We start from the raw sequence: 13,052 nt of genomic DNA, 5'->3' as shown, positions 1-13,052 counted from the left end.
TAAGCCGTACTGGGCCTTCTCTTCGCCAACTTGCACTAACCAATGGAAGGAAGTATGGTCAAACAATTCCCACAATAGCGTGGGGAGGCCGTATTCCAGTAGTGGATTGATGCAAGGGCTGTCCTGTATATTATAAATTGTTCCAGTTATAATACACGAGAGATTTGTTAAAGTTAATTTCTTATGTGCATGTCACGGCCCTGAACGATTGTGTATCAAATGTATACGTATGATGTTTGTACAACAGTGAGTTGCGATCCTATTTCATGGACTAAACTGAGGGGTGAGATGGTCGCGTCAGGCAGGGCATAGTACGCCACAACCTTGAGTACACATCATTAAACATTCTTGACAGGACATATCATCCAATTTAACCAATAATATCTGAACATATTACTCTGGGAGACTTTTTTTTATTCCAGGTAGCCATAGGCCTGCATTGACCCTGGCCCCATTGCGATATAATTATCACAATTCAGGATTTTTATTTAAATAAAAATCTGTTCTTTTTTAACATTGTGGTGCATTGTACTTTTTGTAGCAGCAGGTGGCATTGAAATTATTTACACCCAACGTATACGAATTGAAAATAGTCAAAATGCTAATTATTAGCTGGTATCGTGTGTTGATATCAACATTGGGGAGATCAAGCAGCTGGGCATGGAGATTGTGACCCCAGCCCTTTGTGCCATGCCAGCCTTAATAACAATTTACCATGTAACAATTCGTCCTCCAGTGATCAGATGAATTGTCACGATTCTGAGTCATGATTTGATTTATGAATTGATTATTTTTCATCTAATTTGCTGTCTTTTTGTATGATTTAATTGCCATATCATTTGCATGTAATTTATTTAAAATATGTAAAAGGATCAATTCTTATAATATGATGCATGTAGCGTGATTAATTATCGCTTTTAATTGATAAATCGGTGCATTGTCGCAAGCCTATGTAATAGGTACCCTCGAGTAGCACTTATGCTTGGAGTTCATAGAACGAGAGATGGTGGTTATTGGGCTTTTCTTGGCTTGCTTTATAGTCGCGTGCAGCATGTACCAACTTGTTTGTGTTCGCGGGATCCCCACTCCCTCTGCCTGTTTGCAGGATGCCGTCCAATAGTCGGGCAGGAAGCCTTCGAGATCCGGAGGTGGCAGAGCTCTTCTTTAAGGAGGACCCTGAGAAGCTGTTCTGCGACCTCAAGGAGATTGGCCATGGCAGCTTTGGTGCAGTCTACTTTGTGAGTATCTGTGGGAACTAATGAAGGGAGATGGATATGTGGGGGGGGACACCTGTATGAGATGTTGAGGCATGAGTGATTGCAGGATGTGATGGAAAGTCTCATGGATGGGTACTTTTCTTACCTCATTCTTCATCTTCTCATGAGTAACTTGCACAATAAATCACCTGTTAAGTTTATTTTTTCCACATTAGCAATGTGTGTGTCTTATAGTATGAAATGTTAGGAATTCTTTCTCACAGCAGATATGACACTTTAAAGTAACCTGCATGAATACAAACATGATGCAGGTAGTGCCCACATAGGCACTGCATTTTTTTGTTACGAGGGAAGCTACCAGAGCCACATGGTAAGGTTTTAGATTGTTTTGGTGTTTGGGCTGATCTTCACGTAAATTGCAGCGTTATGATGTTACAACATAATATGAAATAACGGCCATGCATAAATACTATGTGACGGTCATTTTTCTGTTATATATAATCTTTGGTTCTAGATAGTTTGAGTACACTAATTATTAATATTGAACTGCATATCATTGTCAAAACATAGTAATGTGATAGAAAATGTAATTATTGTTATTAGAATTTATTTCGCATGAATGCTCACCAAAAACCCAGTGATGTTTGAGGTGTCTTAGCCAGAAATGTGAGTCATGTTCTGGGATTCGTACTGAGATATTTTACGTCCAACAATTTGCCATTAAAATGTGGTTTTACTTAATACACGACTTGGACACATCTTGCTTTTGCATACGCATTCATACGTATACATTTCCTGAATGCTTGAAAAACAAAAAAGCCCCCCTGCATGTACACAAACGTGCACATACTTTACAGATGACCCGTAACTTAAGTTGGCTTGAGATCACCTTCAAGCAATCTTGTGGTTATATAATTAAAGCCAGAAATGTGTTTTTATTGTGACTTGCAGGCACGAAACATCCACACCAGTGAGGTTGTGGCTATTAAGAAAATGTCCTACAGTGGAAAACAGTCTAATGAGGTAAGGGAACGTTTTCAGTTTGCTGTATCAGTGTTTTTTTTTGTAATTGGTTTAATAATAAAATTCTGCTGGTGTTTCCTAGGGTCAGTAGCAACACACAGCGAGTTGAAGTTGTTTTGGATTGTCAAAATAATAAAATATTTCTGAGCATTGGATGGAAATCTTCACTGATTTCGTTACACGCCCCTGTTGTCGGTTTACTGCATTCTGTTTTTATTGTGTTCGATGCATTGGTGCTCTTGGCTTCACTATCGCATATCATAATCATACAGTTTACTTAATTCTGATACCATTGCACTGTGTGAAGACCTATTAAAATATTTAAACGAGACTCTAGCTTAAATACAGATGATTGGTAATTAGATGCACTTGACTCTTGTCTTGATCTTAGTCCTCTGCCGTTTAATGCCGCTTTGTCCATAACATCTGCTAATCCACGCGTGGACATGCCATCACATGACTGTAGAACTTGAGTGAACCTTGCTATGTGTGCTTACAAGCTGTGCTCCATTCCTTTTCTTGTTCCCAGAAATGGCAAGATATCATTAAAGAAGTTAAGTTTTTGACGAAGTTGAAACATCCCAACATCATTGAGTACAAGGGTTGCTACCTCCGTGAGCACACTGCTTGGGTGAGTTCACGCGATGAAAACAAAAATAAAGATGCATGATTTTCGTTCATTGAACATGTTTTTAAATCATGAAATGGAACCTAATACATATCTTTTAGTAAAAAGCAGAGGTGTGGACTCGAGTCATGTGACTTGGACTCGAGTCAGACTCGAGTCATGAATTTGATGACTTGCGACTCGACTTGGACTTGCATAACAATGACTTTGTCTCACCTATGAGATGTGGACTCGAGTCATGTGACTTGGACTCGAGTCAGACTCGAGTCATGAATTTGATGACTTGCGACTCGACTTGGACTTGCATAACAATGACTTTGTCTCACCTATGAGATGTGGACTCGAGTCATGTGACTTGGACTCGAGTCAGACTCGAGTCATGAATTTGATGACTTGCGACTCGACTTGGACTTGCATAACAATGACTTTGTCTCACCTATGAGATGTGGACTCGAGTCATGTGACTTGGACTCGAGTCAGACTCGAGTCATTAATTTGATGACTTGCGACTCGACTTGGACTTGCATAACAATGACTTTGTCCCACCTATGAGATGTGGACTCGAGTCATGTGACTTGGACTCGAGTCAGACTCGAGTCATGAATTTGATGACTTGCGACTCGACTTGGACTTGCATAACAATGACTTTGTCTCACCTATGAGATGTGGACTCGAGTCATGTGACTTGGACTCGAGTCAGACTCGAGTCATTAATTTGATGACTTGCGACTCGACTTGGACTTGCATAACAATGACTTTGTCCCACCTCTGGTAAAAAGCAATATCATCCTAAAATACAAAGAGTTGATCATTAACAGTTGTACATTCAGGCTGTGGTTGGTGAGCCAGTGGCTGACCTAAGAAGTAGCCTGCTGAACATATATCTGAAATATCTGAATTGTTGCTGGCGAATAATCTTGAGCGGGCAGTGGTGTACTGTGTGGTTCATGTTTTGAGATTGGTAACCGTAGTCCCACTGGTTTAAACGCAGTGTTTTTTTTAATGTACAAAATAGCTGCATCTCCCTTGTGATATTCTGATGTGCTTCAGTGCATACGATTGTTTGTGGAGTAAATTTGAAACTAGGATGTTCTTCCGTGGGCTCGACAATGAAGTGCATGTTTGGTTCACTGGCCATATCCCAAATTGCGCTCTCTCCACTGTGGCTTGGAATTGAATGAGAGCACTTTTCAGAGCTTACGCGCGATACTAAAATTGCCCAAAAGTAACTTTTTCTTACAGTATAGTGATTTTTCTTAAATCCTAAACGAATTGGAGCCACACTGAGGTATGCAAATGTAAATTCTAATAACATGTACAGTTAAGTGTTCATAATTAAAACTTTAAACAAAGTAAGTGGGCTTCGGCAGGACATGTTGCTGTAATTGATGAATGGCCAATTGGATGTGCAAGTGACGGAATAGTAACCATAGGAGAGAGCGTTCCTGAGTTTGTGCAGTAGTGAGACGATTGCTATGTCACAGGACACTGAGGGGGAAGGCTTTCATCCAGCAGTGAATAGGCAATGGCCTATTATGATGATGTTTGTCATGACTTTTAAGAGGTTATTTTGACTTGTGGTTGTCAAGCAATTTTAATTCACGATTGTTGCATATTAACAGGCTTGTGCTATAATATCTACTCTGTATTTTAGATGATAATGGAGTACTGTCTTGGATCAGCATCTGACCTACTTGAAGGTAAAATTGTGACCATAAACAGTATATCTTTCCAGATAAATGCCAAAGATATACAGGACACAACAAGAGTGAAATACAAAAGGTTGTAGTAGGAGCGGCATTTGAAGCTTCATGAAAAATTAAGTGTGCCAAAGCGCTGCATTATTATATTGGATTGTTTTGGATACCTTCACAATGGAGTCACATTAAAAGCAGTTTCAACTTATTAACTGCAAATATTTAATAAACTTTAATGAATCAGTTACAGCATTCAAATATTGCTCATTGTTGCTTTAGAAAATGTGGCATTTGTGTGTTTTCATCTTTTGTGGCCTGGCTGCTGATGATAGTGCCCAGGCTAATGTTGGCTCAAATTGAATCTTATAGCCCAAGAATGATACAAATGAGGGTTGGGATTAAATATCTTGCCTATGGTAAGGGCATTATTAATGGCCATATGGAGAAAGAGTAGAACTTTTGACCTTGGTCGTTAATGGTGGCTTGGCAAGTCCGGCCTCGTGTCAGCTCATCAAAGGGAGGCGTGAGGCGCTCCTGTCCGCTAGCCTTCGGGGCATCCTTGGGCAGGGTGAACTACCCCATCAGCTTCCCAGGTCAGGGCACGGTGAACCCCCATCAGGAGTAGCTCTGGCCAGCTTGTGCTTGTACGAGCCATCTCGCATGGCTCGGCTTGTTCTGCGCCTGTGGACATTGGCTAGCTTTGAGAAAAGGGTTAGGTCAGGTTTCAAGGCAGAATCTGCTGCTGTAATGACAGCAGATGGTAACGCCTGCAACGGTCAAAGTGAAATGCCAAGCAGCAGTTGCCTAACTTGACAGCTTGGGCTTACAGAGAAGGGTTTTGACCTGCGAGGTAAGGGAGGAGCCCCTCAGAAAACCCACCTCGTGCTCACAGGGGAACGGTTTTGACCATTGAGCCAAGGAAAGGAACCTGGCCCAATCCAAGGACAGTCAGGCTTGGCCAGCCGGTTTCTAAAATTGTGCTCTTCAAAATTGTGCCCTGTAGCCATCTTAATTGCACAAGGCAAAGAAGACTTTAGCCTAGGTCGATCTAACCTTTCCTTGCTGGCCTTTAACGGTGCCTGGTGTGATGTTGTTTTTTTGATGCTTTGTCATTGAACGGTTTGGGTTTATTTTTTGTGTACAGTGCATAAGAAACCTCTGCAGGAGATTGAAATAGCTGCTATTGCTCATGGAGCCCTCCAGGGTCTGGCTTTCCTACACAACCACACTATGATCCACAGGTAATCCCGTCCCATTTGATTTGCCTTGAACTCACAACACCAATCACCGGCGGCACTTTGATAGCGTTGACGTGATACATATTTTAGGTTAACATTGAATTGCTAGAAGAAGTAAGTGAGTGAGCCTCGATTGCATTGGTATGTGGAACTTGCAATAAAATTTGTAACAATGCAGGAAATGTACTATTTGCTACAACTGTTGTAATTAATTGACGTCACTTAATCATGAGTGTGATATTCATGCAAAACCTGCACTACAAGCTCGCAGCATCATCCACCACTAACCCATCCATTACATGTTGTGAAAATTGTTATTTGTGGAATGTTCACTAAATACAATTAATGACTAATACAAAATATGCATTCCTTGCACTGCTCATCTCACGATAAACCTTAGTCTAATTATTTGAGGGTAGGCAGTTGTTATTCATTGGGTGTGTGTAGGAATGCATGTGTGCAGGCATGCAGACATGGGTGTGGTGTGCGCGTGGTTGTTGTTTTATTTGTGTTTTTAATTGTGTGTGTGTGCGTGCGTGCATGCGCTCGCATGCGTGTACAGGGATGTTAAGGCGGGAAACATCCTCCTTACAGAACCCGGCCAGGTCAAGTTGGCAGACTTTGGCTCTGCCTCCCTCACTGCACCCGCCAACTCCTTCGTGGGAACGCCTTACTGGTAAACAACGCATAGCTTTAGCCAGTACTCACAAACAACTCCACGATGTATTGGTATCCATGGCTCGTTCAAAATAACACATCAAGTGTAATACATGCCTTGTTCCTATTGTAGTTCCAGCCATCTTGAGTGTAACTTAAAATCGAATCACAACAACCTTTGCAGTCTCTGCTTTCACACTGTTTAAAAAAGTTATGTACAGTGCTTACATCTTTAATTCTCTCTACATTATTATCTTAAGTCATTTTAGGATTGTGAAAAATGTAAAATAATGAAAAACCAAGGTTATAAATTTATTAATCATATAACTATTATGATAATTAGCTAGTACTGTCAAATGCAGTGGAAAATCCCAGTACAAAAATGTTTCCTTGTAAGGTTGTGAGATTTTGAGATTTTGATTGCGCACGCAAACAGGATGGGCAGGTTATGATTGTGTCATTTCAAGGCAGCATACATTATTTTCATGGCAGCAAAGAGAGCAAGTAGGGGGGTGCAACATAGCTCAGCTTATTGAACAAGATTTCCAATACTGGCATATTACATATTTAATCATAGCTATACAATCAATGTTGCAGTCAAATTCAAAATAACAGGTCAAGAAATAGCTGTAATCAAAGGAATATGACCTGCCTTTCTTTAGTTGAGGTGCTTGCTGGCTCGTAAACTGTGCCCAGTCCTATATTTTACGTTTGCCAAGTGCTGGGGGTTACTCATAATATTCCGCTTGAAAGCAAGGAAGTATTTTTATTCAGTTTTAAGATAGACCATTGAACAGCCATCTGTCAAATTTTAATTCGTAGTCGAGTAAATACCAATCGGATATCAGGTTCATCTTAGTTTTAGGAGCAAACTAATGATCAATTCAATGGCAGTGTTATTGACATGTGAGTTTTTTACTTGTCAATTTTATTGAAAACCAACTGCAGTAAAATCAAACCAACCACGTTGTTTTTTGCCAAAGTAGTACTCTAAAGCATTTCAGATATTGTTTTAAATGATAGCTGTATATTTTTTGTGACATCAATGCAGCTGGAAAACATTAATCCTCACTTTCAGCAGTGATGTTATCTGGTGTACATACGTTGTGTGTATTTAAAGTTAACATCTGTTCATCATCTCTAGGACCCTTTTCATCTTTACATCCTTATTTCTTTATAAATGTAAGGTGTTTAATAACATTGTAAATGCAAATAAATTAGTAATGAAAAGAAAAGCAGAGCAACACCAACAAACGTGTTACTTTAATGACAACATGAAAGCAACACGGTGTGAAAAAATATCATCAGGTGCATGATGGTGTCATATAGCGGTGCACACTTTTATTCAAGCACCTTCGAGGCAAGGGCTGGTGGATCACATAGATTGTGAGACTTTAATATTTTCTGGTTTGCAAAGTAGCCAGGAAATGGAAATACAGCATTTTGAGCCCATCTATGCAACATTGTGTGATGTATGTATGTTGAACTTCTTTAAAAGCATACATAGCCAACCGTACTAATCTCAGGTGTTGTTCCCTTTTTAAACGGTTTTACTTAACTTGAAAGCTGTGTTGTGGTCAAATCTTGTAATCAAAAGTTAGTCGACTTTCCGTTGTCCAATCAATTTTAAATTTTGCACACGTACTCAGATCCGGTGACAATGCATGCCCGTATTGAAATCGGCATCAACTCATCAATTAATTGCCTCCTTTCAAGCAATACAAAAAAATTCATGGACGGCATATTCATTATATATTTTTTATGTAGGTGAAAAACGCCGCCATCCCTAAACAGTGGAATCGGCTCGCTCAGATGTCGTCCACGTCCTGTTGTCCCATCGAGTTATTTACCTTTTAGTGCACTTTAAAATAAAACCGTTGTTTAAAAAAAATATTTTTTAAAGGAGTTTTTGTGTGTGGTTTTCTCCAAGTACTCTGTTTCGTTGCACATTAAAGACAGTTTTACATGGAACTAACCAAACGTCTCAATTCCGGGACTTTTACGTAAATTGACATGTGTACAATTATACTTGTGTTTATATAATACACATTTTGCAATTCTTAAGAATTGTGTAATACTGTAATAACAACATTGTATGTCAATGATTCATACTTTCCCCGTGACTAGTTACATGAATTGCGTTTATCTAGCGTGTATTATGTCACCGTAGAAAAAACATTTTAGAGTTGTAATCACGATCATGGTCAGACCGGTTTATGGTAGAGCTGGCCAAGGAAGAGCTGCTCTGGTGAACTCCCCCCCCCCCCACCCTGCTATGTGCAGGATGGCTCCAGAGGTGATTCTCGCCATGGATGAAGGCCAGTACGACGGCAAGGTGGATGTGTGGTCTCTGGGCATCACGTGTATAGAGCTGGGTAAGTGCACTCCGCTACAGCCTGATTGGCTCTATAGAATTGCACCAGTGCTGCCCATTTCATTTTAGTCACTGCCAGCTGTAACAATATCTTTATAAGAATGTCACATAATTGTGTAGTGATTACTTGTTTTTGTCTGGGGCAGTCTACAGTATGTATTGCTAAAGAATGTGTGATTATGCATCTGTTAGAGTAAATTTATATGCATCGCTATGCATGTTTTAAGTTACTCGGGTAAGGACTAAGAATTGTAAATGTCATACATTTTTAATTCATAGGCAAAATAATATGGTACAAAACAAGGCAGACGATATGAATGAAACAGAACCACCGACATGACACAGTACAAAATAAGACGAACTAACCAAAATGAATCTATGCTTAAAATAAACTGAACCCGAATCGTAACGGTTCATCAAATCTTGGGAAGGTTAAAATGTTCCATGCCTAATGATGTCTTTTTTTCTTTCCATGTTCTTAGCCGAGAGGAAGCCCCCACTGTTCAACATGAACGCAATGAGTGCCTTGTATCACATAGCGCAGAATGACTCTCCCACACTGCAGTCGCCCGAGTGGTGAGTACCTCACCACATGGCGGGGGAGTCTTGCTTTACCCTGTACACACACTTTTGTATCGCCGTGACACTATATGCCACCATGTTCAGCTTTAAGCAGCAGCTGCTAATTGCCCCTAGCAAGTGTGCACACCTGTCCCCTCTTTCAACAATTTACTATGCTACCATAATAATCGGACATGACTGGCGTGTAGTCATCAGATGCTTGAGTTAAATTATTTTGTCTGAAACATGACATTGCCTATGTACATATGTACATGTCAACTTTATATAGGGGTGACACGGTGGCAAGATGTTAACTACCTCACCTGGAATACAGAAGGGCCATGGGATCGATGCCGACCCTGATGCCTGTATATTTGGAGTTTGCATGTTCTCCCCATGGTCGTGTGGATTTTTCTCCGCGTCCTCCGGTTTTTCCCTCCCATGTTTTGAAACGCAGTATTTGGCTACGATAAATTTCCACGTGATGAGCCACTTCGTTGAGCTATCATTTCTGACCAAGTCGTTTCTGCAAAAGAGCTATATAGCTTAGTGGCTCTTATCTGGTAAATTAAAAATTGTAAGTAGTTATCCTAACCATTGAAGTTATCTCTTTATTTAATGATTACTTATTTGCAAATTTGACCACCATCAACTGCTATTTATTGTAATTGGAGTATAAAGCCAATAGCACTGATCTGAACATTACTGTACAAGACATCTGTTATACATTTTTGTTTACGTTTTACTTAAGAATGCTAATAATTGACCTGGTAAAAACGTCAGTCCCAAGACTTATTTTAGGACCGTCATACATTTGGAGGTTTTACAGTAACATTCATGAGTGTTTGGCTTCGTGTAAGTTAAAACTATAAAACCCACAACAAGGGGTTGCAAGTTGGCCAGAAAATGGCCAACTTGCAGCATGGCAAACCCTGGTGTCACCCATTTAAGAACTAATCAGACTCAGCCCTGCTTAGTTTCTGAGATGCCACGATCAAGCACATTCACGGTGATTGGTTTTACTCAACATTAAATGAGATGTAATGTTCTTGTTATTACTGATTAATTACTCTATGAGATTAGGAAGACCTTTTTACAGTCATTATTTCAGTGCCGCATGCTGCCTCTGTCTGCTGTCCTGGCATAAGTAGCCACTGACACCAACCTCTTGACTGTGAAATGTCATGCAGGTCGGACTACTTTAGGAACTTCGTTGACTCCTGTTTGCAGAAGAATGGACAGGATCGACCCACTTCTGCCGGCCTTTTGCGAGTAAGTACTGTACCATGCTTTTTTCTTGCTGTGACTTTGGCACATACTTGTAAGTTGACGCAATTTCGAGCTGGACACATGGGTATTGTAGGGTTGACGAGGTCAGATTGGGCGTCCAGATAAGCCCACACTTTAAATTTGGACAGGTGCAGACGATGATGCTTACTGCGGAGGACTGCCTTTATCACCAGACTGCACGGACACCTTGGAGTATTGAACACTGCAGACAATAACGCTGCAGCCTGGCTTAGCCCAGTACGCCTATACTAGACTAATAAATGTGTCTTGACGTGTGTGCCTGTGCCCACCCCCCTCCCCCACCCCCTTCTTGTATCCAGCACGCTTTTGTGATGCGAGACCGGCCCGAGTCTGTACTCATCGAGATGATCCAGCGCACCAAGGATGCGGTGCGCGAACTGGACAACCTGCAGTACCGAAAAATGAAGAAGCTGCTCTTCCAGGAGACTCAGAATGGTCCGTCTGCAGAACCACAAGAGGACGATGAGGTGAGCTTGGCCAGGATAATACCTTTCAAGTCTGGTGCAACACATTCCTCGGCCACCCTTAATGTACGTTGTGCTGTTGATGTATATATTTAGAATGATGCATTACTATCAAGATGCCTTCGACCAAATCACCTGGAATGCATCCGATTCCAGACGCCAAGCAGGGTTGAGCCTGCATAGTGATTGGATGGGTGGCCTCCGCGCATAAAACAGTGTGGTAGGCTTCTGTGTGGTCACGTTGTCAGCAAAGGGCAGTGCAGCAAAATCCATTGTTGTACTGTCCTATGTGTACTTCGACTTTTATACTCTCAGCCTTTACCATTCTGCACTGACTAGCATGGTTAGTGTAGGTCAGTTAACCCCATGACCTGCACTGCATGGGGAGGCCCTTATCCAGCAGTGGAGTGGCAATAGGCTGTAGAACCTATTATCGACTTAACAATTATTGAATGTGAAAATGACAATCGTAAAACTATTCTTATAACCATTATATTTAATCAATTTAAGCTGCCAATGTAGTCTGCTTTAATCTGATGCCTGCCGCGTGTGCATCTGCCTACATCACTTTAACGCTGACAAATGATAAATAAACGTATACGCAATCCAATCATTTTCAATTAAATGTGCCATATACGCGTGAATAAGGATGAGCGACCAATGTTGAATGGATTAATGAACGTGCGCATGCCCGGGCAGGAGGTGGATCCGTACCTTCACCGTTCGGGCACGGTGAGCAGCGTGAGCAGCACGCAGTCCATCCCCAGCACGTCGGTGAGCGCTGGCAGCCAGGGCAGCAGTGTGGCCAGCATGCCGGAGGCCCCCGACCCCGAGGGCCACCTGCACATGATGTACGATGACTGCACTGTGATGTCCAGCAACTCCGTCATTCATGTGACGCCGGTGAGTGTGACAGGGCAAGGTGTGCGACGGCTTGCGCAGAGGCCACGCGCTCCTGTTCGCTAATAGTATACGTAACATTTACCGTATTCTCTGGATTATAAGAAGCTCCGAAAAGTAAGACTTGCCCCAAGGCTTGTGCGTGGTTTCGTTAAAATATATTCAAATATGGTTAAATACACACACGCACTGGGTTTGAAATGCCTACTGAACTTATTCTTTCAAATACAGGGGAAAACGGTGCGACTTATAATATGGAGATTATGGTAGTCTGGTAACCATTCACCTTTGTCCCCCCCCTCCCTCCCCATCTCGCGATTTGATGAATTGTAACTATTCAAATTGGGAATCGTTTATTTGTTTTGTTTTTAATGCCTTGTTTGCAATGTCTGCCCTTATTTGTACTGTCTGTTCTGCCTCATTCTGTGTCATTTGTACAGTATGTCTCAACTTGCCTTGCATCATTTCTGCATTTTTGTTTTGTCTCTCCTACCATTAACCTAAATGAATGATTTGCATAGCATTAGCACGAATCTAAATTAAAAGATTCTTAAATCCAGGAATGCATGCATGTGTCAGGAACTTATTAATGTAAAGCTCTGGCTCATTACATGTGTGGGGGAAAAACTCATGTTATGGAATTGCATACAAACTTGCTTGCTGTACCGCCTTCTGCAGGAATTTCACATCACAATTTCAGACTGATCTACCAACCCCGACTCCCAAAGTGCTGGATTGCATCCATAGCATAAACATATACACTATAGTGTGTGTTTGTGTGTGCGTGTGCTTACGTTTGCAGGAGCAGTACTGCCTGCTGGAGGAGCGACTCCGAAGGGGCTCGGACCCAGACACGTCACGCACCCCTCCGCTACCACCGCACCGCGCTAGCCAACATCACCGCCACCACAACCACAACCACTTCCAGACCATTCGCACGGCCTCTGTGGTGAGTGCAACAACACAACTGCACCACCATCCC

The 13,052-nt window shown here is 41.5% G+C and overlaps 1 protein-coding gene across 3 annotated transcripts in view; it reads left to right on the top strand.

Annotated features, from left to right (window-relative positions):
- LOC144933135 (serine/threonine-protein kinase TAO1-like) overlaps positions 1–13,052 on the top strand; it is a 33,052-nt gene that overhangs the window by 9,699 nt on the left and 10,301 nt on the right. For all 3 annotated transcript variants that reach the window (XM_078857720.1, XM_078857719.1, XM_078857718.1), the window contains 12 exons: positions 1,106–1,238; positions 2,169–2,240; positions 2,770–2,871; positions 4,523–4,568; positions 5,710–5,806; positions 6,366–6,479; positions 8,744–8,835; positions 9,317–9,410; positions 10,586–10,667; positions 11,006–11,173; positions 11,870–12,073; positions 12,873–13,019. In XM_078857720.1, coding sequence (XP_078713846.1) covers positions 1,106–1,238; positions 2,169–2,240; positions 2,770–2,871; positions 4,523–4,568; positions 5,710–5,806; positions 6,366–6,479; positions 8,744–8,835; positions 9,317–9,410; positions 10,586–10,667; positions 11,006–11,173; positions 11,870–12,073; positions 12,873–13,019 — 1,351 coding nt within the window. The remainder of the gene's footprint in view (positions 1–1,105; positions 1,239–2,168; positions 2,241–2,769; positions 2,872–4,522; positions 4,569–5,709; positions 5,807–6,365; positions 6,480–8,743; positions 8,836–9,316; positions 9,411–10,585; positions 10,668–11,005; positions 11,174–11,869; positions 12,074–12,872; positions 13,020–13,052) is intronic.

The sequence above is a fragment of the Lampetra fluviatilis genome, chromosome 6 (assembly GCF_964198595.1).
Source record: "Lampetra fluviatilis chromosome 6, kcLamFluv1.1, whole genome shotgun sequence".
In the NCBI taxonomy this organism is placed as follows: Eukaryota; Metazoa; Chordata; class Hyperoartia; order Petromyzontiformes; family Petromyzontidae; genus Lampetra; species Lampetra fluviatilis.
The sequence above is the reverse complement of the archived record's forward strand: the minus strand, read 5'-3'. Positions and strand labels throughout refer to the sequence as shown.